Source organism: Cervus canadensis, chromosome 10 (assembly GCF_019320065.1).
Source record: "Cervus canadensis isolate Bull #8, Minnesota chromosome 10, ASM1932006v1, whole genome shotgun sequence".
Lineage (NCBI taxonomy): Eukaryota > Metazoa > Chordata > Mammalia > Artiodactyla > Cervidae > Cervus > Cervus canadensis.
In genome coordinates, this window is record NC_057395.1 from 17,950,997 (window position 1) to 17,976,467 (window position 25,471).

General features: G+C 40.9%; 1 protein-coding gene across 4 annotated transcripts in view; it reads right to left on the minus strand.

Moving 5' to 3' along the window:
- PLCB4 (phospholipase C beta 4) overlaps nucleotides 1-25,471 on the minus strand; it is a 191,994-nt gene that overhangs the window by 26,359 nt on the left and 140,164 nt on the right. For all 4 annotated transcript variants that reach the window (XM_043479654.1, XM_043479651.1, XM_043479653.1 and 1 more), the window contains 4 exons: nucleotides 16,905-16,993; nucleotides 16,005-16,155; nucleotides 10,399-10,448; nucleotides 10,208-10,273 (listed from right to left, as the gene is read on the minus strand). In XM_043479654.1, the coding sequence (XP_043335589.1) occupies nucleotides 10,208-10,273; nucleotides 10,399-10,448; nucleotides 16,005-16,155; nucleotides 16,905-16,993 (356 nt within the window). The remainder of the gene's footprint in view (nucleotides 1-10,207; nucleotides 10,274-10,398; nucleotides 10,449-16,004; nucleotides 16,156-16,904; nucleotides 16,994-25,471) is intronic.

A 25,471-nucleotide genomic window follows, 5' to 3' on the forward strand; every position in this document is an offset into this window, starting at 1 on the left:
CCTGGGTTGGGAAGATCCCCTGGAGGAGGGAAGGCAACCCACTCCTATATTCTTGCTTGGAAAATCCCATGGACAGAGGAGCCTGGCGAGCTACAGTTCATGGGATCACAAAGACTTGGACATGAATGAAGTGACTGAGCACACATGCATGTAAGTCTAGAATAAAACATCCTAGAGGTGCTACCAGACATGGAACAAACTGGTTCCAAATTGGGAAAGGAGGACATCAAGGCTGTATATTATCACCCTTCTTATTTAGCTTATATGCAGAGTACATCATGAGAAACACCGGGCTGGATGAAGCACAAGCTGGAATCAAGATTGCTGGGAGAAATATCAATAATCTCAGATATGCAGATTATACCATCCTTATGGCAGAAAGTGAAGAGGAACTAAAAAGCCTCTTGATGAAAGTGAAAGAGGAGAGTGAAAAAGCTGGCTGAAAGCTCAACATTCAGAAAACTAACATCATGGCATCTGGCCCCATAACTTCACGGCAAATAAATGGAAAAACAATAGAAACAGTGACAGATTTTACTTTCTTGGGCTACAAAATCACTGCAGATGGTGACTGCAGCCATGAAAGTAAAAGACGCTTGCTCCTTGGAAGAAAAGCTATGACCAACCTAGACAGCCTATTAAAAAGCAGAGACATTACTTTGCCAACAAAGGTCCATTTAGTCAATGCTATGGTTTTTCCAGTGGTCATGTATGGATGTGAGAGTTGGACTATAAAGAAAGCTGAGCACCGAAGAATTGATGCTTTTGAACTGTGGTGTTGGAGAAGACTCTTGAGAGTCCCTTGGACTGCAAGGAGATCCAACCAGTCCATCCTAAAGGAGATCAGTCCTGGGTGTTCATTGGAAGGACTGATGCTGAAGCTGAAACTCCAATACTTTGGCCACCTGATGTAAAGAACTGACTCACTGGAAAAGACCCTGATGCTGAGGAAGATTGAAGGCAGGAGAAGGGGATGACAGAGGATGAGATGGCTGGATGGCATCACTGACTCGATGGACCTGCGTTTGAGTAGGCTCCAGGAGTTGGTGACGGACAGGGAGGCCTGGCGTGCTGCAGTTCACAGGGTTGCAAAGAGTCGGACACGACTGAGCAACTGAACTGAGAAGTGCTACGTTCCTGTGTCTCTTACAAATATCACTGAAAGGAGGGAGGAAAAGATTGCTTCTTTATATATTCTAGTGTAGTACAAGAAAAAAAAGAGGCTCTGAGGGTTGGAAATAAGCTGGCATAGACCACTGCTTAAGGAAGCAGTGTGGTGAGCCCTAATTCCCCCATTAGATACAGGAATGCGGGTGTGTGCACATAGAGGCATTCATGATGGAGTCACGTATATAAGACATACTCTACAAGTCTCCTTTTCTTGCCAGCACAGAGCCCAATGCTGGGTACAAGTAGATACAATAAATATTTGCTGCATGAATAAAAAAAATTAATGGCATGGGAGAGCAGCAAGAGGACTCGGATTCCAGTCCCAACTCAGTCCATAATTACCCCAGAGGCCTTGGGCAACATATATAAATCTTTCCAGGTCTCAATTTCTTTATTAGAAAACTGAACAAGATCTGTTTGCCCAGTGTAATTCAGGGTTATGAGCTGCAAGTTACCTAATGTATATAGAAATAATTTTAAAAATTATAAGCATATTGAATTAAAATGATTACAATGACTACACATGACAAAAAACTGGCCTTGAAAAGTTATCTCTCTGTGCTCAAAACTATCCCTGTGTAGTAGCCAGGAAAGATTGAAGTTTTGGGGTAATCTGGTTCCCAGACATCACTTCTTTCACAAAGGAACAAGGTCTTAATTACTGATCACCAAAGGATGGGGGGCAAGCCTCAGCTTCCTGTTGTACAAAATAGAGGAGCCAGGAAATTATCTCTAGGCTTATTTAGCTAAAAACAACAAACAACAGTAACGATAAACACCACCTATCATTGATTTTATGTTTTTGGTGTTTAACTGAGTTATGAGACCCTATGGAAGAGAGTTTTTCATTCATTCAGGTCAAGAGTACCAAAATTAAAATACACTGACTTAAAAGTACTCAGCCATTAAAAAGAATTCATTTGAATCAGTTCTAATGAGATGGATGAAACTGGAGCCCATTATACAGACTGAAGTAAGCCAGAAAGATAAAGACCAATACAGTATACTAACACATATATATGGAATTTAGAAAGATGGTAATGATAACCCTATACGCAAAACAGAAAAAGAGACACAAATGTACAGAAACAGACTTTTGGACTCTGTGGGAGAAGGCGAGGGTGGGATGTTTCAAGAGAACAACATCGAAACATGTATATTATCTAGGGTGTAACGGATCACCAGCCCAGTTTGGATGCATGAGACAAGTGCTCGGGGCTGGTGCAATGGGAAGACCCAGAGGAATCGGGTGGAGAGGGAGGTGGAAGGGGGGATCGGGATGGGGAATACATGTAAATCCATGGCTGATTCATGTCAATGTATGACAAAACCCACTACAATATTGTAAAGTAATTAGCCTCCAACTAATAAAAATAAATGAAAAATTAAAAAAAAAAGTCAGTCTTAATCAGGACATTTTGGGGAAATAAATGTGCAGCTTTTTAGTAGAATTTGTATATGTTTCTATCAAAGTTAAGAGTAGTTTCAGCTTCTCTTTTTTAAAAGTTAATTTACTTATTTTAATTGGAGGCTAATTACTATACAATATTGTGGTGGTTTTTGCCATGCTTCGACATGAATCAGCCACGGGTGCACATGTGTCCCCTTCCTGAATCCCCCTCCCACCTCCCTCCCCATCTCATCCCTCTGGGTTTTCCCAGTGCACTGGCTTTGAGTGCATTGATTTACCAATGCAGGCACTGGTGATCTATTTCACATATGGTAATGTACATGTTTCAATGTTATTCTCTCACATCATCCCACCCTCTCCCTCTCCCACAGAGCCCAAAAGTTTGTTCTTTATATCTGTGTCTCTTTTGCTGTCTTGCATATAGAGTCATCATTACTGTCTTCCTAAATTCCATATATATATAAATGCATTAATATACTGTATTAGGTGCTTCTCTTTCTGGCTTACTTCACTCTGTATAATAGGCTCCAGTTTCATCCACGTCATTATAACTGACTCAAATGCATTCTTTTTTTTATAGCCGAGTAATATTCCACTGTGTATATGTACCACAACTTCCTTGTCCATTCATTGGCCGATGGACATGTAGGTTAAATTCAGCTTCTTTTGTGAAAAACGTCTGCTGCAATTCATTCTTTTGCCTGCTGTGACTCTAGGCTTAAATTCTCACCCCACAAGTGATGCTGAGGCATCTGAGTAAACAGTGCTTGCTCCGCACACACCTCTGAGATGACCAGCAGGCTGTCTCTGCGGGTGGTTGCTGTGTTTCTGCTCATTTCTACTACATGACAGAGCCGTAGGTCTGTTACTGACTTCTTATCATGAATTACCTTTGATGAGTTTAACAGCAGCCTTGGTGTGTTATCAGAAAAACTGCTTGCCTAACAGACTATATTTTCCATTAGCAGCTTTACTGAAATGTCAAATTTTAGTTGGTTTCTCAGGCATTTTATTTGACTCATTTAGTGGTGATATTGCAAACTGGTGGTCCAGGAGATGCATCCCATTTTATTTTTCAGCCTACATGGTATTTCAGAAAAAGTCTGTCTTAGTGTCAATATTTAAAGAAGAGGAGGTTCACATATGACCTGATTCTACGATTCTCCTTTAGAGAATGAAGGTGGCTTACAGACTCTCAAGACACCAGAGGTGGGAACTGAGTCTGACTTGCCCTCTGGACAGGAATGAGGGCTCCCTGTTTTCCACTCAGGACCGACTTCCTTCATTTACTTCTTTTACTTCCATTGATTTGGAATTCCTCTTCCAATGTATTATTGGGAATATTTATTTAACTTTGGGTTTAAATGTTTTGCTCTCAGGCTGGACCACATCTGACAATTGAAAATCATCCCTGTATCTTAGCAAAAGCAACTCTAGCTCTGGGCCCAGATGAGCCCTGGGTTTGTTTGGGATCACGGCTCCTTCGTTCTGCTCTTTCTGTGTCTCATCTAATGGACACTTGAAAAACCATTTCCTTAGTTTCCATTTCAAAGTGAAGAGGTTGTTACAGAAAGTGAGAGACAAGTAGCATTTCACTGCCAACTGCAATGAGAGGGTCAAAAACATCTGACCATCGCCATTTCCTCCAAACTAGGCATGCTAGCATCTCCACTATATTCAGGGCTAGGATGGCCATTACTGCTGCCTTCTCATCCCATGATTCCAACAGCAGATATCATCTCTCTCTTTTTTTTTAAACTGGAGTAGAGTTGCTTTACAATGTTGTGTAGTTTCTGCTGTAGAGCAAAGTGACTCAGCTACACATTTACATACATCCCTTCACTTTTGGATTTCCTTCATTACAGAGCACTGAGCAGAGTGCCCTGAGCCATTCAGTAGGTCTCATTAGCTATCTACTTTATATTTAATATCAATAGTGTATCAAGAAGAACTAAAGAGCCTTTTTTTGGACTCCCAAATTACTGCAGATGGTGACAGTAGCCATGAATTAAAAGATGCTTGCTCCTTGGAAGAAAAGCTATGACCAACCTAGACAGCATATTAAAAAGCAGAGACATTACTTTGCCAACAAAGGTCTGTCTAGTCAAGGCTGTGGTTTTTCCAGTGGTCAGGTATGGATATGAGAGTTGGACTATAAAGAAAGCTGAGCGCCAAAGAATTGATGCTTTTGAACTGTGGTGCTGGAGAAGACTCTTGAGAGTCCCTTGGACTGCAAGGAGATTCAACCAGTCCATCCTAAAGGAGGTCAGTCCTGGGTGTTCATTGGAAGGACTGATGCTGAAGTTGAAACTCCAATACTTTGGCCACCTGATGTGAAGAACTGACTCATTGGAAAAGACCCTGATGCTGGGAAAGTTTGAAGGCAGGAGGAGAAGGGGAGGACGGAGGATGAGATGGTTGGATGGCATCACCGACTGGATGGACCTGAGTTTGAGTAAGCTCTGGGAGTTGGTGATTGACAGGGAAGCCTGGTGTGCTGCAGTCCATGGGGTCGCAGAGTCAGACACGACTGAGCGACTGAATTGATCAATAGTGTATAGATTGGGATTCACACTTATTTCTTTGGCTTTCTTTTAGAAATGGCAGATCCTCCTTGACACACCACTATTTCTTCTGCATCCTGCAGCTAACCTTCAAGTTTGGAAATAGGCTCTCTTATGGACTGTACATTGCTTAAATGACTTGGTTAAGGAACCACATTCTCTGCTTCCCTTTACGAGAAGAGAAAGGATTTCCTCAGGCTGATATGTAGAAGCTGAGCGCGCCCTGCAGTCACTGCACATGAACCAAGTGCTGCTCTCTGCTCCTGGCGGCATGTGCATGGGGGCCGGTGCTGGGCTTGGAAGGTGCAGCCCAGGCCACCCTCCCTCCTCATTAGGGCAGTTCATAAGCCAAGCCTGTGCGGTGGCAAACTTTATTCCATCTTAGATGGTATCATAACTATTAGAAAGCATTATATAAACATTGTTTCATAGGAAGGCTGGGCGAGTTAATTCTCACTATTGCTTGACAACAGGGCAAAATCCATTTTTAAGGGAGGCCAGCTCTGTACCTTGCAGGCCATTAGTGGGATTTCCACTGAGGAACAGTAAAATATGTTAAATAATACTCCTAAAGAAACAGTTTTCAAAATTTAGTGTGCATAGGAGAGGAGCTTCAGGCTTCCCAGGTGGCACTAGTGGTAAAGAACCTGCCTGCCAATGCAGGCACTGGAGACATAAGAAATGTGGGTTCGATCCCTGAGTTGAGAAGATCCCCTGGAGGAAGGCATGCAATCCACTCCAGTATTCTTGAAAGAGAATCCAAAGGACAGAGGAGCCTGGTGGACTATGAGTTGGACACAACTGAAGCGATGTAGCAGCAGTAGGAAAAGAGTTTATTAAAAATGTATTTCCTAGACTTCCCCATGGAGATGATCACAAAGTCTCTAGGGGGAACAAGAATATGCATTTTTTTATGAAGCCTCCAGCTCTTGGTCCAAGGATCATTTGTGGAAAAAGTAGTCCAAAAGATGCCAAGATATTTGTGCCCTGGAGATTTATGATTGCTCTTAGAAAACTTTTACAAACAACAAGGTCTTACTGTATAATACAGGGAAGTATTCTCAGTGTCGTGTGACAAACCATAGCGGAAAAGAAAACATTTTTAAAAGAATACACACACACACACACCTATATCAAAATCACTTTGCTATACAGCAGTAATTAACATAGCATTGAAAATCAACTGTACTTCAACAAACAAACAAAAATCTTTCACTAGGACCATAAAGAAGATGTGTGGAAATAAAGACTAATGCTGGAAAATTCAGAGGTAACTCAATACAGTGACGAAGAGCTTGAGCTCTGGAGTCTGAGAATTTTGATCCAAATCCTGGCTCCGTCATCTAAAGGCTAGGTGATTTAGTGAGGCTGTGTTTCTTTTAAAGTAAATTATCTCATCTGGCAAATGGCTGGAGACTGTTGCAAAAAGGGTCACCATGTTCTCCCTCTCCACATCCAATCCCCTCTGCAATCTTTGTGGTTCCTCCTCCAAGTAGAGTCCTCATCGCTTGAACCTGGTCCAACCTCGTGACCCGCTGTAGCCACGAGAAGGAGGTAGAAGTGATGCTGTGCAGTTCTGAGCTGAGGCTTGGGATCCCTGCCATGTGGACAAGTCTGGACCACTGCTGAAGATGAGAGACCACAGAGGGCAGAGAGGAAAGGACTCAGCAGAGGTCTTGCTAAGTCATCCAGCTTCCCACATCTGCCACGTGACAGCAGACAGGAGTGAGCTTAGCCGAGACCAGAAGAACCCAGCCCAAACTGCTGACCCGCAAAATTATGAGCCAAATAAATGGTTGCTTTCAAATTCACTACATTTGGGGGTAGTTTGTTACCCAGCAAAAGCTAATTGATACAGGTAATACATTAATGTAATTAAAGTACTCTTTTATATAATTGCTATAAAATACCTAAGAAAAAATGCTTAAATAAACCTCAGTATATATTAGCTAGTTTTACCATTTGATACGTGCTGACAGAAAGAAAAATCAGAGTTAGGATCAAATGGCTATCAGGCACTAAGTGTGTCCTGTGGTAACAGATTCAACCCCATCCACCCACCTCCTTCATCAGTTTCTCCCTTTTCACTTTTAAGGACAAACGTGTTAGCTGAGTAGACCTCAGTATATATTAGGCAAGTAAATATTCCTATATAGCCTTAATCTTAAAAGTTGGCTCAGATGAGATAGTGGGAAGTATTAGGGAACTACTATAGACTCAAAAATTACAGAAAGTTTGTAGAGAGGAAGGTTTAATTATTTGAAAATAATTATTTGCAAAGGCTTCGGGAGAGTGAAAATAGATGAAAAGCACTTCAGTTACAACTAGCATAAACCAGTTGTCTTGCTGTTGGCAAGGAACTCGCTTCTCTGAATTTCATTTCATTCATGCTTGACATGTGGATGGAATGATTTGGGTTTCAAGCACATTGTGAGGATTTAAGAATGTATATAAAATATATAGGGAGGGGGGATCGGGATGGGGAATAAGTGTAAATCTATGGCTGATTCATATCAATGTATGACAAAACCCACTGAAATGTTGTGAAGTAATTAGCCTCCAACTAATAAAAAAATTAAAAAAAAAAAAAAAAAGAATGTATATAAAATATATAGCAAAAAAGTGGCATTAAATAAACATCAGCCTTATTAGTAATAGTAGCTTTATACAAAAGATTATAGAATTCTGAGTTTGGTAATTATACTGGCAAAGCAGGCTGAATAGAAAAGAGGGTCCCCTGTGTATTTAATGTCAGAGAAGGAATTCATTCATAAGTTTATAATCATACATTTGTGACTTAAACTTCTGAAGTACATGTGGATATGGAAAACAAGTCATGAAATGCATTTGCCTGCTGAGAAATGCTTCCAAAAAGCATTCTGAAAAGCATTGGGCAAGCACTGTGCAATATGGCTCTATGATGTGACCTAAGGAATTTAGAAGGCTTCCTCCAAAAAAGGTACACTAAGGCTGTTATGAAAGTTCACACAGATTTAGATGGAAGGATTTACGGAGATTTAAAATCTCCTTTTAAGTTTTGGTTCTATTATAATGTGGGGCTCCAAGAAGCTCAAGGTTGTTTTGACAAATGAAGGAAACTTGGATTCTTTCAAATCTTGGATTTCTATTTCAAACCTTAAATGATGCTGTTAAAGTGCTGCACTCAATAGGCCAGCAAATTTGGAAAACTCAGCAGTGGCTACAGGACTGGAAAAGGTCAGTTTTCATTCAGATCCCAAAGAAAGACAATGTCAAAGAATGTTCAAACTACCACACAATTGTACTCATCTCACATGCTAGTAAAGTAATGCCCCAAATTCTCCAAGTTAGGCTTCTACAGTATGTGAACCGAGAACTTTCAGATGTTCAAGGTGGATTTGGAAAAGGCAGAGGAAACAGAAATCAAATTGATGACATCCATAGGATCATAGAGAAAGCAAGATAATTTCAGAAAAACATCTGCTTCTGTTTCATTGACTACATTAAAGCCTTTGACTATGTGGATCACAACAAACTGTGGAAAATTCTTCAAGAGATGAGAATACCAGACCACTTTACCTGCCTCCTGAGAAATCTGTATGCAGGTCAAGAAGCAACAGTTAGAACTGGACATGGAACAACGGGTTGGTTCCAAGTTGGGAAAGGAGTACGTCAAGGCTGTATATTGTCACCCTGCTTATTTAACTTATAGGCAGAGTACACCATGCAAAATGCTGGGCTGGATGAAGCACAAGCTAGAATCATGATCACAGGGAGAAATATCAATAACCTCATATATGCAAATGACACCAGCCTTATGGCAGAAAGTGAAGAGGAACTAAAGAGCCTCTTGATGAAAGTGAAAGAGGAGAGTGAAAAAGCTGACTTAAAACTCAACATTCAAAAAACTAACATCATGGCATCTGGTTCCATCACTTCATGGCAAATAGATGGGGAAACAATAGAAACAGTGACAGACTTTATTTTCTTAGGCTGCAAAATCACTGCAGATGGTGATTGCAGCCATGAAACTAAAAGACACTTGCTCCTTGGAAGAAAAGCTATGACAAACCTATACAGCGTATTAAAAAGCATTACTCTGCTAACAAATGTCTGTATAGTCAAAGCTATGGTTTTGCTGGTAGTCATGTATGGATATGAGAGTTGAACCATAAAGAAGGCTGAGTGCTGAAGAATTGATGCTTTTGAACTGTGGTGTTGGAGAAGACCCTTGAGAGTCCTTTGGACTGTAAAGAGATCAAACCAGTCAATCCTAAAGGAAATCAGTTCTGAATATTCACTGGAAGGTCTGATGCTGAAGCTGAAGCTCCAATAACTTTGGCCACCTGATGTGAAGTGCTGAATCATTAGAAAAGACCCTGATGCTGTGAAAGGTTGAAGGCAGGAGGAGAAGGGGATGACAGAGGATGAGATGGTTGGATGACATCACCAACTTGATGGACATGAGTTTGAGTAAACTCCAGGAGATGGTGAAGGACAGGGAAGCCTGTGCTGCAGTGCATGGGGTCATGATTACTGTCCAAAGACCACTTCCTATAAGTAGGAACAACAATATTTCAGAAGTAGGCCACCAAGCAGAGTTTACATAATGGGGGAAGTAAGAAGAGCTCTCTCCAGGTCCCCTGGCTGAGAAGTTTGGAGCTGACCGGCATCTCTCCTGATGCACTGTGTGTGGCAAACTGTTTGCTAGAGACTCAAAGAATTTTAGTACCCAGAAGCTAAGACTATGAGTTGGTTTTCAATAGTCAGGTGACAGATATTACTCAACAATTTTGTCATATTACTCAACAAGTTTGAAAAGGGTGAAGCTTTGTTATGCTTCTGAAATAACCATTAGAAATGCAGATTAGAAATCAGTGACCGACAATACCAAATGGAATATCTTTTAAAATTTCATTTCTAACCAGTTAAAATGAAGGTCCTGCTGGCCAGTTGGCTGGTATCAGTTTCTCAGCAGCTTTTTTGGCTGAGCTGCTTCCATCAGAGAGCTTAAAGGGGAAAACACAGAAACCAGCATCCAGAGCGGCACACTCATGCTGCCCGCACACACAAAACAGTGTACCTTTGCATGTTTCTTCTTTAAAGAATTGAGCTCTTTCTGCTGTTTCTTTAAATGCTTCAAGTAAGCCTGTGGAAAAAGCAAATAAGTTTTGTGTAGTACTACCACAATGATTAAAGCCAGTGAGAAACAAAAATACAACCGCTTCACCTATAGAACAAAAGAGTGCTGGCAATATGACCCAGCAACTTTACCTTCATCTGCTTTAAATCTTCTATCCTCACTTGAGGGATCAGTTCAATACCTGAAACAAAGTTACTGTTTATATTAAACAAAAAGTCACTGTGTAATTAGAATAAACAATCATATCAAATTCAGCTTTGAAATCACATCTAAAGACATTGAAGCAGCTTTACGCATGTTAAGGCTGTAAACATCTTGGTTTCCTATTCCAGGACAATTAACTAGACACTTACCTGAAACCTTTCTGGCCTGAGGTCAGGTCCCCTACAAGCAGAGACTGAGAAGAGGGTTTATGTGCATGTGATTTATGCGGAAGGGCTCTCAGGAGAAACCCCTGGGGGTGAGAGAAGCACTATAGGGTAGAAGAAGAAACCTGGGGGTCTTCCTGGATGAAATCCAGCTTTAGTCTGATCCTGCAAGTTGTTAGCATAAATGGCCCTCCAGGGTTATTCTACCTTGAGGTAAGGAGACAGGGCTTGTGTAACCCCAGATCACTCAGTTAAAGTGTCAGAAGTTTTACAAAACCCTCTAGGCATTTCCAGACAAGAGAACTCCCAAGGTCTGAGGGCAAACCTAGGGAGAAAAGTGCAGCTGGGGCTGGCAGTCCGCCAGTGTCCCTCCCCGCTGAAGGACGGGCGCCAGCCCCATGAAGGAGCTCTGACCAGGCACAACAGCATCTATTACAGTCGCTGTTAGCATCCTATCAGTCCACTAACTACCAACTCTTTTGCCAGCTTAACATTGTTTTCAGCCCCTTTCCTTTACTGAATTTAATTCTAGCATTTAAGTGATACGCTAGTAAGCCCAGGAGTGCCCTTAACATACAGAAAATAATGAAATCAAATCAGTGTAGAACAGGACGCAGTCATGAGCACCTAGAGTAACACACTAAGTCATCCTGCTGTTGGGAGTGATGCTAAGCCAGGTGTTGTCATGGCAACCACACTTGCAGGCGAAACCCAAAACGCATTCTGTTTGACTGCAGATTTTCATCTTAGGTAAAGAAGATGAATGTGCATTCTATAGATTTCCATTAGAATCTTAAAGGCTAAGTGTGAGATACTCAAGAAAGACAGGTATCAAATTCTAGGGTCTTGTTTTTCAGTTGCACTCATTTTAAGAAGACATGTACATCCAGGCTGAGGGTGGTAAGGACAGTAAAAGAGTCACGGCAGAGAGAAATCAGTCTTCAGATCTCTAACACTTTGTGATAGGGATGTCAAGGGATCATGGGTCTCTTCTCTGATCTCTGAGGTCTGACATCACAAGCTAATTCCTGGCTTTACTGCAGGCCATGGAGGTCTATCCTGACATTGCAAAGAGCTCCCTATCTTTGGGTCTCTTTTCTGTCTTCTGTAAAATGAACACACAGAATTGGGAGGCATGCAAGGTGCTCTAGAGCCCTAACAAATACTAAGAGTCTGATCTAGTCCGCTGAGACTGTTTTCTGGTCTTGGTTCAATGAAATCTTGATTAACAGGACCCTATGAAAACAGAAGGGCTTCCTAGGTGGCTCAGTGTAAAGAATCCACCTGCCAATGCAGGAGACGCGGGTTTGATCCCTGGGTTTGGAAGATCCCTTGGAGAAGGAAATGGCAACCCACTCCAGTATTCTTGCCTGGAAAATCTCATGGACAGAGGAGCCTGGCAAGCTACATTCCATGGGGTTGCAAAAGAGTTGGATATGACTTAGTGACTAAACAACAACAATAACATGAAAACACAAACCTCCCTCAACCCTGGTTTTGCTTTTTTTTTTTTTTTAAGAGAAAGACACATTGTAAAAATGTTAGTTTCTATGAAAGGTTTAGGAAGTTAGGGGAAAAAACCACACTCTACAGAACAGGAACTGGTACAGGCCTGGCTCCATCTCTACACTCAGAGCAGCTTGTCTAATAGGACTTCCAGTGAGAGTGAATATGTTCCATCTGTGAACTGTCCAGGGCACCTGAGATGCTCAAGTTTTTAGTTTTAAGCCTAAAAAGCCACATGTGGCCTGTGGCTTCTGTATCAGACTGTGTAGGTCTCCAGGTTTCCCTGGTGTGAAAGTAGGGGTGAATTTGCAAATTTTGGGCCCCAAAGATTTTAAATAGTTGAAGTTTCAGTACATACGGTTTTTGTTTTTATCAATACAGCTCATTAAAAATGACTTCTTTTCTCTCAAACTGTAATTTGGAGATCAACTAGTTGAGTTTTCTCAATTGCTTAATCTTAAAATTAAAGAAGAACATCAAGCAGCACTAGTGCAGTTATTACTATTGGGCCGTGTGTCTAATAGAACCCTGTAGAGCTTCAGAGCCCGTCATGATCACAGACATTCACAGCAGATGCTGCTGGGCGCCACCTGACGCTTCCTTCCTGACATAGGACTTCTCTTCAATTCTTCTTCGTGGCTCAGACAGGACACCTTTCTTCCTTTCTCATGCAGCGGGACCGCTCCCCTTCTCTCAATTCAGCTCTCCCTCAGAGCCTGTTTCTCTGTACACCCCTCTCTGGCATTTTCCCTCTCCTCTTCACTGGCTCCCACCAACATGCAAGTGTTCTCCACAGCAACCATTTCATATCTTCAATCATCAATTTTTCTAACCTGGTTTCCACTCTCATCACCCAAGCATTCCTGATTCAACAGTAACTATGCAGTTTTAACTTCTCTGGACTGTCTACACTACTTTCTCAAACTCATTCTTCTTGCAAATCTTTCTTTTTTTGTTTGTTTGTTTCCATTCCTGCTATCTTTCTAAGCAGTCTCACATCCTCTCTCTTCCCCTTTCTCCCATCTCCCTCCTCTTGACCTACCATAGTTTTGCTGTTGCATGTTTCTGCCCAGATGCACCCCCAACAGCTTGATGATGTCCAGGACAAGACTCATCTTACCCAAAACTGTCCCTCCTCTTGAGTTATCAGCTTCACTCAATGGTACCGTCTCTTTCTGTGACCTGTGCTTGAAGTCCCTGAGTTACCTTCTTCCCCCTAAAGCCGACACCCAAGTCACCGACTGATTTCCATGCTTCCTCTCCCTCTGAGTACATCCAGCCTCATCCAGGCTCTCCTTGCTGTTAGCACGGCTTGTTCATTCACCAGCCATTTACTTCCAGAGAAAAGACTCTAGATCTTCACTAGGCATGGTTCCAGGGTCATACTGGATGACAGAGGAGTGGTCTTGCCTGCAATAACTCCTTTTTCTAGTTATTATCATGTTACATAAATATCACATGAGTAAATATAATATAAATACAATGTGGTTAAGTGTTAAATTAGAGGCATATATACCCTAATTCTTCACTGGCCCTTATCACTTATTCCCTCTTTTTAAAGACTATTCCCACCAAGGCTGTACTAATCCTTGTAAAAACCCTTGGGGGTCACTCTCCATCCTCAGGTGGTCCTAGGCCATCTCCAGATCAGACTCGCTCTGCCCCTTTCTGACCCCGGCTGCTTCCTGTGTGGCCTTGGTCTCTGCCTGGGCTCCTCCACCTTCTCTCCCTGCTCATGTCAGACCTGGGTTTCAAGGCCCAGCTCAGTTAGGATCCTATCCTTGAGTCTCGTCTGATCCCTGGCTGGAAGGGACCCCCTTCCTCCCATTTCTAGGCAGTCAGCCCTCATGAACACCACCTGGCCACAGTGTGAAAGCCTGTTTCATTGTGAGGTTCCTGAAGCTGTGAAGGCATTTCTCGTAGAACTGACCACTGTGCCTTAGAGGAGGCTCCCAAGTCTCCTGAACAAAAGGCCAAAATGAATCAGTGTGTAGACCCTCTTACTTAGGGTGTTGGCCTAGGGGAGGAGGGGAAAGGAGAGCTTCTTCCAGTGGCTCCTTCCTGTGTAATCTTATTTGGACCAGAAGTGAAACAGTTCTGAACACAGTCATGGTCCCTGCTAGAACTAGGATCACTTCTGTGTTTTGTGTTGAAAAAATCTGTACAACATGTTGAGTTGCAAGTTAGGCTTTATTTGGGGGCAAAATGAGGACAGCAGTGTGGGAGAGAGCAGTTCAGAGAGCTCTGAAAAACTGCTCCAAGTAGGTGAAGGGAGGAGCTAGGGGGTTTTGCAACAAAGGGCAGGTAGTCTGAATGACAAAAGGTGACTGTTATTTAAAGAAACCAGGTATGTCAAGTCAAGAAATTCAGCACTTTCCTATGTATTAGAAGGGTCTGGGCTCACTGAAATCACTCCTTTCACATGTACCTCAGCTATCTGGTTCCAGTATCCTGTGTTTTCACATCCTGAGTTTCCTTGGGGCTCACCATAAGGAGTGGCTGCAGTCTGATGGCTGCTGGATGGCAGGTATTCTTTCCTTCCAGAGTTCCCTCAGGGCTCACCAGCTCCCAGTCATTGGAGGCTACAACTGCTGATGCCTGTGACATCCTTTGTTTACTGATGTGGCAGGAAATATTCCATTTCTCATCTCTAAGCTGGTCACACTGCTTTTTCAGGCCACTAACTAATGTCTTTCTGTGCTGGTGAGCATGACACAAGACCTTTAACTAAACAAAAACTCTCCCATTTTCCACTGCCTGTCTCTGCCTGAGAGGCTGATGTTAAGAAAGACAGTGCTGGATGGAAAGCCCATATCCTGCATCATGACCTTGTTCCATGTTCTCTCCAGGGAGGAACAGGCATGCGGCTGCAGAGCACAATTCGGGCTGCTTTTGTGCCATCTCATTTCCTAATTTGTTTCTCAAAGCTCAATGCACATTGAATCTCCTGCTAAATTACCATGCTGCCTCAGTTAAGGAAAGCCTGTCATTTCTTACCTTAAACTGCAGCACTGTGTGTGCTTACGTACACGGACAGCTTGGCTGTCTTACACCAAAGATGCTGAATTCACATATAAATGGGAGATATTTATACTGAGGAGAAGACCATTAGGAAAAAGAGAAATTCTTAAAGTAACAAAACTGAGTTTTGTAAATGATTCATGGTCAAGGAGGATATTTAAAATATTTAATTATCATATGGAATGGAGACCATCCAATCAGAATGGATGCCTGAACAACAAGAATGGAAATCAACTTTAAATAATCAATACAGTTATTCCCCTATACATCGACTGGATACCAGCACATGGAACATGTAATTCTTTGTAATGCAACCTCTTATGCTCTTCCATTACATCTACAGGTAACCACAGAGAACTGGCCTTCAGATGCCCATCTGATAACTTAACAAATAAATAATCATGGATGCTGAATATCAACCCATGGGGCAAAATTAGCAAAAAGGGGATCTAGGAATGTCAGGAACAATCATTATTCTGCTGGTTCATGAACTTACTGCTCATGCTTATGGTGGTACCTGCGGGAGAGAGGGAATGATTTTGCTATGCTCACTCTGTGAATGCCTTTTTTTTCCTCACAAAAAGAGTACCAAATTTCAACATTTCTAGGTCTACTGATGTTGTATGTGGTATTAACTATGGTGCAGGGGATCTAGCAAATGAAACACTGCTTTCCTGTTAACCACTCAGAGAAATTGAGCAATTTGTTCAACCCACAGAAAACCTGCTGCTCTTGAGTTTTATGGAGCCCTGAACACTGGCAAAACTAACAGTTCTAAATATCTGCATCAAAGTTTGGAAAACTGCTGGAACAGATAAGGAGCCCAGACAACCCTCTCTTACCTTTCTTGGCCTCCAGGCCGGCCCCCAGGGCAGCTGTGGCGGTTGGCCTGAGCTCCGAGCTGCTCTGAGGGGTCACACTAGCTTTGGCTGTGTTGGCCTTCCCTTTCTTGTCGTTCTTTGAAGTGTCACTGGGCACATCGGCGATGTCACTCTGGAACAGAAATGCTTATCTTGACCCAAATGAATGCCACCTAGAAGTCAGATGTCTTGCGCATTCTCCCTTCTATTGAACCCAGTCTGTACCATCAACTGCTCCTCTGTATCCTAGCCTTTACTCCCTATATAGATCTTTGCTTCAGGAGTAAACATACGGTTTCCTCAGATCTGAGCCAAAAGAGGAAGGCCAAGGAAAGCAGGTGAAGCTTCTTTGTCATAAGCAGGCTATACCTTCTTTTTTCAAGCTACTGGAGAGATTTCTGTTTCTATTCTAAACTGAGGAGTAAGGGGAACTTGAAAAACAAGGCATGAAACCCCACAATGGTACACTGGCATTGAAGGTTGGATATAAAACTAGTAAAAAGTAAACAATAGTAAATGCCAGTTTTATTTATTCACTGATTTAGGTGAACTGGTATTTCAACGTATCACAAAAGCATCCTATATTTAAATGTTCCTAAAAGCATTATGGGTGTTTCCATTTCATTTCTAATGGGGCCAGGGTCCCCAGATGTGAGTGAAACCATAGTAATGAAGTGGGTCACATTTTATTAAATATGCTACATCCTCACAGACTTTTGAAACTGCTTTGTTGAAATGAAAGTTCAGTTTCAAAAACCACTTTTGAACTTATTCTATTAATTTATGACTTGGTCTTACTCTTGTAATCAGTTAGACAACTTCCCAACTCAGCTGTCTTTAATTGGCCATTGCTACCTGTCTTAATTGACTGTTGCTACTTACAGTTTCAATGCCCATAGCTCTCATTTGATCCGCTCTCTTTTCCGTAATGGAAAGAAATTTCTTTGGATCTGATAAAGCATCCACAATATCTGCAGGGAAAAAAAGTCACTGAGCTGTGAATTCTCTATTTTACTGAAACACCTAGGAAAATTCAGCTAATAAACCACTCATAATCTCCAACTCCCATAACGCCTTCTGTCATGTACCTTCTCCTAGGACATAAAACAAGGCTAGAAAAAGTTAGTTGCTGAAAGCAAAAATAAGGAAGGGCAAGAATAAAAGGCCAGATCATTTTCTTAATTTCCCTCTAATTTTTTCCCAAATAAAGAAGACAGGGAGACAAGGCAAGCTAAGTGAATGGCTTTGGGGTCTGATGCTGAACTTGTGCGACTTTGAATAAGGTGATCAACGCTTCCAGACTCAGTTTCTTTGTATGAAAATTAGAACTGATAGCACTCACCCTGTTCACAGTGCAGGAGCAACACTGGAAATGTTCAGTGAATAAGTACCTGGAGCACAGTAGATGCCACCAGCATAGTCTTATAAGATACAGAAGCTAATGCATCTTTAAAGCCAGTATTAATTCCATGTAGATAGAAAGAAATATTTCTCCAGTGTTTTCTCTGCTATAACTTGCATGCAAAGTTTCATCTTTTATATAACTTCATTAGAAGAGTTCCAAGTATTTTCAAATAGACTTTCACATAATTTTGCATAATTTGTCAGTACTATAGAAGGAATCCTTATTTTTATAACCTTAAAACAGTACACCTACAACTTTTAAAAGTTGTACATTAAAAAATTTCCCCCTAGCAGAATCACCTTCCTAATTACATTCGTATGATTTTTAAAATTTTTCTTACATTTTTTCTCTTTTAAAATGGAAAATAGTATACACACAAGTTAAACATTCAAATATATAAAACAAAAAGTAAACGTCTTTTCTCCCACCCATGCCACATCCAGCAGGTAACTACTGCTCCCCATCTCTTACATCTTTCTATCTTTTAAAACCTCGAATGGGTTCATAGTAGTTTTTTTTTCTAGAAATGCTATTTTTAAAATTATTAAAGTGTTAATGCAGTTCACATCAACATGCCTGCTTCATTTCAGCTCCGTCACTGCCTGACGTGGGGGCAGGGGCTGCTTCAGCTGCCCTGCCCTCTTTTTGTCTGTGATGACCAAGTTGTAAAAGTATGTGCTGCATCAAACTTGAAACTTCACGTTATCCTTATTTTTCTTCATCTTTCTTTAAAGATTTTTTTTACTCTTTAAAAAGTTTTATTTATTTTTAATTGGAGGGTAATTGCTTTACAGGTTCATAGTTTTTTATACCTGTTTTTTTTGTTTAATTTCACATGTCTTAAAAACACTTCCATATCAGCAATACAGATCTCCTACATTATTTTTAAGGGCTACTTAAATAGTCCATCTGTTGATTGGCCATAATTTGCCTAACTAGCTTCTTCTTGATGGACCACTCCATTATTTCCAGCTCACTGACATTATAAACAGTACTCCGGGGAATGTCTGTGAACATGTCATGGTATATTTTTGCCTGTGCTCATAGAATAAGTTTCTGGAAGTCAGAATGATGCATAAAGGTATTTGTCCTTTTGGGAGTCCTTGCCAAATTGCTCTTCATGGAATTTTTCCTCCTGTTGGGAGTGGATGAGAAGGTTTGATTCTAGTTATTACTCAGAGCCCCTGAGAAATCTTTGACTTACAATGGGGAATATTAACAAATTAGCCCTTAAAGCTTGCTCAGGAAAAATCACAGAAGTTTTTGGAAGGTAATATTCAAGGAATGTATTTATCTATGTTGGTGGTACCAGTGGTAAAGAATCTGCCTGCCAATACAGGAGATACTGCAGACGTGGGTTCAATCCCTGGGTTGGGAAGATACCCTGAAGAAGGAAATGGCAATCCAATGCAATATTCTTGCCTGGAAAATTCCAAGGACAGAGGAGGCTGGCAGGCTACAGTCCAAGGGGTTGCAAAGAGTCAGACACGACTGAACACAGAGGACAGGAACTCTTTTATCATGGAAATTTTCCAACGTGCGCAAAAATAGAGAGACAAATAAAATAACTCCCCATATATTGATGATAAAGTCCCAACAATTATGAACAGTTTGCCATACTTCCTTCCTCTAAGATTCCTTTTTCTTCTTTCTCTCTTTTTTCTCTGCTGAAATATTTTAAGGCAAATTCCAGACATCATAATGTTTCACTCCTAATTATTTCTGAAGAAGGGAGATTTTTTTCAGGGCCAACCTTACCAGTATGAACAAAATTTGCACTAATTCCTTACTATGATATAATACATGGCCTATCTAACAGGAAAAGACCCCAATGGTGGGAAAGATTGAAGGCAAAAGGAGAAGGGGGTGGCAGAGGGTGGGATAGTTAGATAGCATCACCGACTCAATGGACATGAATTTGAGCAAACTGCTGAAGATAGTGGAAGACTGAGAGGGCTGGTGTGTTGCAGTCCACGGCGTCTCAAAGAGTTGGACTTAGCGAATGAACAACAAAATTTCCCCTTATTTACAACTAGTTTGTTTCAGTCAAGATACAAAATCTGCACTATGTCTCTGATACCTATGTCTCTTAAATGTTTTTTTTAACCTAGAAAGGATTCTACAGTTTATTGTTCTTAATGCATAGACTTATGGAGGAGACAGGTCAGGTATCCTATAAAATGTCCCATATTCCAACACTTTCTCATATGTCACTTAGCTCTAAGGCATGACTTTTTCTTGAATACATATTCTTGTGAATACAGTTCAGGAGGTGCTACAACCTCATACAGATTGTTTGGAGGCAGAGAGAGCCTGGTTGCTTGTTGTGGTGCTAAACTCACCAAGGACTCGTGTTTGTCTGACTCACAGATGCCTCCTCTTTCCACCGTCCACACTCTTAGGGGGCAAAGCAAAGCACAGATGGTCCCCCTGAACTTGCCCACCTTTCCTTTGAGAAGATCTATAGGACGTGGTCTCCCCACATTCTCCCATGTGGGATCAACTTTGCCTTGTTTTCCCACCAGCATGTTTTAATGGACGACCCATGGGACTGGCTTGTTAGAAAATAAATGCTTGCTTATTATTAATGATATACAATCAATATATCAATATCACTGAAGAAAGCATATGACATTTTTGAAGGGCAACTCGTAGTCCTTCCAGTAGTAATAACAATTCTTTAATCACTTAAAGCTAAATACAAAACTAATAAAACAGATTATTAAAGAATGAAATGATACATAATTCTTCCATCCTAACCAAGCTTCTTTCCTTTTTGTGAAAATTTTCCATATGAATACTTATTTCACATGGTTTAGTTAACATTGTATAATCTGCTAAGAGCTGGTTCTTTGAAAAGATTAATAAAATAAACTTAAGTCACTCACAAAAAAAGAAAGAGTGATAATTTAAAAAAAAGAGCCATAAAATAAAAAATGAAAGAAGAGAAGTTATAACTGACACCACAGAAATACAAAAGATCACAAGAAATTACTATGGACACCTATACACACACCAATAAAATGGGCAGCCTAGAAGAAATGAATAAATCTCCAGAAATGTGAAAACTCTCAAGACTGAAAGAAAAAGAAATAAAAAATGTAAACAAACCAATTACTAGCAATGAAATCAATAACAATAATAATAATAAAAAACTCCATACAAACTAAAGTCTAGGACCAGAGGGCTTCATGGGTGAATTCTACCAAACATTTAGAGAAGAGTCAACACCTATTTTTCTCAAACTAGCCAAAAAATTTCAGAGGGAAGAATATTTCTGAACTCATTCTACAAGGCCAGCCTCACCCTAATACCGAAACCAGACAGAGAATCACACAAAAAAGATCATAGGCCAATATCACTGATGCACATAGATACGAAAATCTTCAAGAAAATATTAGCAAATCAAATTCAACAATACATTGAAAAGATCATATACCATGATCATTGGGATTTATGCCCGCGATGCAAAGATGGCTCAATATCTGCAAATCAGCATGACGGATTACATTAACAAACTGAAGAATAAAAGTAACATGATCATTTCAACAGATGCAGAATAACTTTTCACAAAATTCAGCATCCACTTATGATTCTATTAACTAATAGAGTCTTTGCACATGTGATCAGTTAAGAACTGAGATGAGATCATTCTGGATCAGGCCTGGTCCTAAATCCCATGACTAGTGTATTTATAAGAAGAGAAGAGGACATACAGAAATAAAAAGAAGAAAGGCCAGGTTTTGGTGGAGGCAGACTGCAGCAAACATGAGATGCTGTGAAGAGAAAAGGAAGGATTTTTTCAGGTCTCTAGAGGGAGCATGGCCTTGCCAGCTCCTTGGTTTCAAACTTCTGGCTTCCAGAACTGTGAGAGAATAAGTTTCTATTCTTTCAAGTCTACCAGTTTGTGGTAAATCTGTTTACCAAAGAGATTGAGAAATAAAAATTCTGCTACTTAAATTCTTGGGTGTCCATCTTTCATGTGTGCTTCAGCTCACAAAGCTTTATCATTGTTAAGGAGACCCCATCAGCCTCTGGACATTCCCAGGTCAGGCCATGAGTCCATCTTGGGGAACGTGAACATAAATTCTGTGGTATTCTTCCTGTTTACTGTGGCAATGTCTTGACCTCAGCCGGGAGGACTGATTGTACATAATTCTGACCTAGAATTTTATAAAATATAGCTACAAAACATCCTGTAAATGAAGTCGCATGTCATTTTGTACTAATGGACAAGCTGACTGAGAGGCCCTGGTCCACCATCTGCTGTAGGATTATGTAGAGGTAGCCTCAATTATACAACAAAATAAGATGCTTCAGATTTATACACTAGTTGGATGAATATCATTACTTAAATCTATCTTCTATTACCAGTATTAACACTTTTAGAAACTGCTGGGAAGTTATATCTCCAGATCCTGAAACTCTGCTTTATCGTTGGAGTTTTAATGGGATATCTTATTTGCAGTTACACATTCATTTAAAAAACTGACAACATGCAATAGAATAGAATTCAATAATAAATTCAGTCTAATAGTATTCTTTGGTTTCCCTGGTGGCTCAGACAATAAAGAATCTGCCTACAAAGTGGGAGACCTGGGTCGATTCTTGGGTTGGGAAGTTCCCCTGGAGGAGGGCATGGCAAGCCACTCCAGAATTCTTGCCTGGAGAATCCCATGGACAGAGGAGCCTGGCAAGCTAAGGTCCATGGGGTCGCAAAGAGTCGGACACCACTGAGCATGACTAAGCACAACAGTGTTCATGGTCAAATGGCAACAAAATTACACAAAGTGTATATAAGGCTTGTTGAAATTCAATCACAAGACACAAAAAGGAGACTGAAAAGGGCTAAATGCTTGAGCCAGACTTAGGTTAGCCGGCTATTTGAAACAGGTGATCATTCCTGGAAGTTCTGAATAGTGAATTAGATACTTCTATAACACATAATTTTGCCACGTGGTGGCAGGTGGCAGAAGGCTACTGCATATCTGGGACAGCTTTGCCAAAATTATCCGACCAAGGACAAAGGGCTCAGGATTAGGGAGCCAGCGCCTGTCCCACCCACCTTTAGATTATTTTTCTATTGTAGCTCAGTTTCTCCTCTGATCAGAGACATATACGTTTGAGTTTTAAATATATACTTTGTATACACACATATGTACAGGCACATAAAAATCAGTTTCCTTCTTTGACAGGCAATATACATACATATATTATTTACATTCAAATATTTATATTGCCTATCAAAGAAACTGATTTTAATAATCACATTTAAAATGATGTATAACCAGAAAGTAAGAAGCCATGCCTCAAATATATCATACTTCTATAGCCTTGCATAACTCTGAAAATGTTATTCATTTTTTCCTTGCCTCAGCCTGGAAAAAAAATTATTTCAGGCAGCAGTTAAACAAATCTGGCATATTCTTGGCCAGAGTGCTACATGTTCTCGGTCAAAGTGTTGCATATTCAAGTAAACCTGGGATCTTTCTTCGGTGCCAGTCTGACATTTCACGGGGCGTCGTCCCACACATTGGGGGGACGCTGTGCCTGGCCACCCCACTGTGTAGCTCAGTGCTCCACAGGGCAAACCGGTGTAGCAAGAGCTAATTTTAACTGTGGATTAGCAAGGACGGAGTGTGAACAGGCTTGTCTAGGGACCAGTCACACCGAACATCTAACAGGGAAGGGGTGTATGCACACCAAGTTATAACTGTACAAACCCACAGGAGCGAGCTAAAATTTCCCAGATACTTAGCTCTGGAACCTGTCTTTTTAAAAATAAATCAGTCTGCCTTTTCTCGCTTGCTCCTTTCTTCTGGTCTTAACAGAAGTCTCATTTGTATTTTTTAAAAATACCAGCTATTTTGGGGTTGAGGGCCATTTCTATCCCTTTCATGGATCACTGCCTGGTGTGGCAAAGGGGCCTGTGTAACTCACGGAAGCTACGAGCCAGGTCACACAGGGGCACCTGTGCTAGATGCGTCATGGTGAAGAGTTCTGACAAATCGCGGTCCACGGGAGGAGATGGCAACCCACTCTAGACTTTTTGCCATGAGAACTCCATGAACAGTACAAAATGGCAAAAAGACATGACACTGCAAGATGAGTTCCCCAGGTTAGAAGGTGTCCAATATGCTACTGGGGAAGAGCAGAGGCTATCACTAATAGCTCCAGAAAGAATGAAATGCCTGGGCCAAAGTGGAAATAATGCTCAGTTGTGGATGTGACTGGTGGTAAAAGTCAAGTCTGAAGCTGTGAAGAACAATATTACATAGGAACCTGGAATGTTAGGTCCATGAATCAAGGTAAATTGGACATGGTTAAGCAAGACATGGCAAGATTGAACATTGATACCTTAAGGACTTGGTGAACAAAAATCAACTGGAATGGGTGAATTTAATTCAGATGACCATTATATCTACTACTGTGGGCAAGAATCCCTTAGAGGAAATGGAGTAGCCATCACAGTCAACAAAAGAGTCTGAAATGCAGTAGTTGGGTGCAAACTAAAAAATGACAGAATGATCTCAGTTCCTTTCCAAGGCAAACCATTCAACATCACAGTAATCCAAGTCTATGCTCCCACCACTGATGCTGAAGAAGCTGAAGTTGACTAGTTCTTTAAAGACCTACACATCTTCTAGAACTAACACCCAAAAAGATGCCCTTTTCATCATAGGGGACTGGAATGCAAAATCATGAAGTCAAGAGATACCCAGAGGAACAGGCAAGTCTGGCCTTGGAGTACAAGATGAAGCAGGGCAAAGGCTAACAGAGTTTTGTCAAGAGAACATGCTGGTCATAGCAAACAACTTTTTCCAACAACACAGAGAAGACTCTACACATGGACATCACCAGATGGTCAGTACTAAAATCAGATTGATTATGTTCTTTGCAGCCAAAGATGGAGAAGCTCTATACATACAGTAAGAACAAGAGCTGGAGCTGACTGTGGCTCAGATCATGTGCACCTTATTGCAAAATTCAAGCTTAATTTGAAGAAAATAGGGAAAGCCACTTGGCCACTATGACCTAAATCAAATCCCATATGATTATATAGTGGAGATAATGAATGGATTCAGGGGATTAGATTTGGTAGACAGAGTGCCTGAAAAACTATGGATCAAGGCTTGTAACATTCTACAGGATGTGGTGACCAAAACCATCCCCAAGAACAAGAAATGAAAGAAGGCAAAGTGGTTGTCTGAGGAGGCTTTACAAATAGCTGAGGAAAGAAGTGAAGCAAAAGGGAAGGGAGAAAGGGGAAGAAGATATACCCATCTGAATGGAGAGTTTCAGAAAATAGCAAGGTGAGATAAGAAAGTCTTTTTAAGTGAACAATGCAAAGAAATAGAATGGGAAAGACTAGAGATCTCTTCAAGAAAATTAGAGATACCGAGGGAATATTTCAAGCAAGGATAGGCACGATAAAGGACAGAAATGGTAAGGACCTAACAGAAGCAGAAGAGATCAAGAAGAGGTGGCAAGAATGCACAGAAGGACAATACAAAACAAGTCTTAATGACCTAGATAACCATGATAATCTGATCACTCACCTAGAGCCAGACATCCTGGAGTGTGAAGTCAAGTAAGCCTTAGGAAGCATTACTATTAGTATGAACAAGGCTAGTGGAGGTGATGGAATTCCAGCTGAGCTATTTCAAATCCTAAAAGATGATGCTGTTAAAGTCCTGTACTTAATATGTCAGGAAATTTGGAAAACTCTGCAGTGGCCAAAGGACTGGAAAAGGTCAGTTTTCATTCCAATCACAAAGAAGGGTAATGCTAAAGAATGCTCAAACTACTGGACAACTGCACGCATTTCACTTGCTAGTAAGACTATGCTCAAAATCCTTCAAGCTAGGCTTCAACAGTACGTTGACTGAGAACTTCTAGATGTACAGTTTAGAAGAGGAAGAAGAACCAGAGATACAAATTGCCAACATTCACTGGATCATAGAGAAAGCAAAGCAATTCCAGAAAAATGTCTACTTCTGCTTCATTGACTATGCTAAAGCCTTTGACTGTGTGGATTACAACA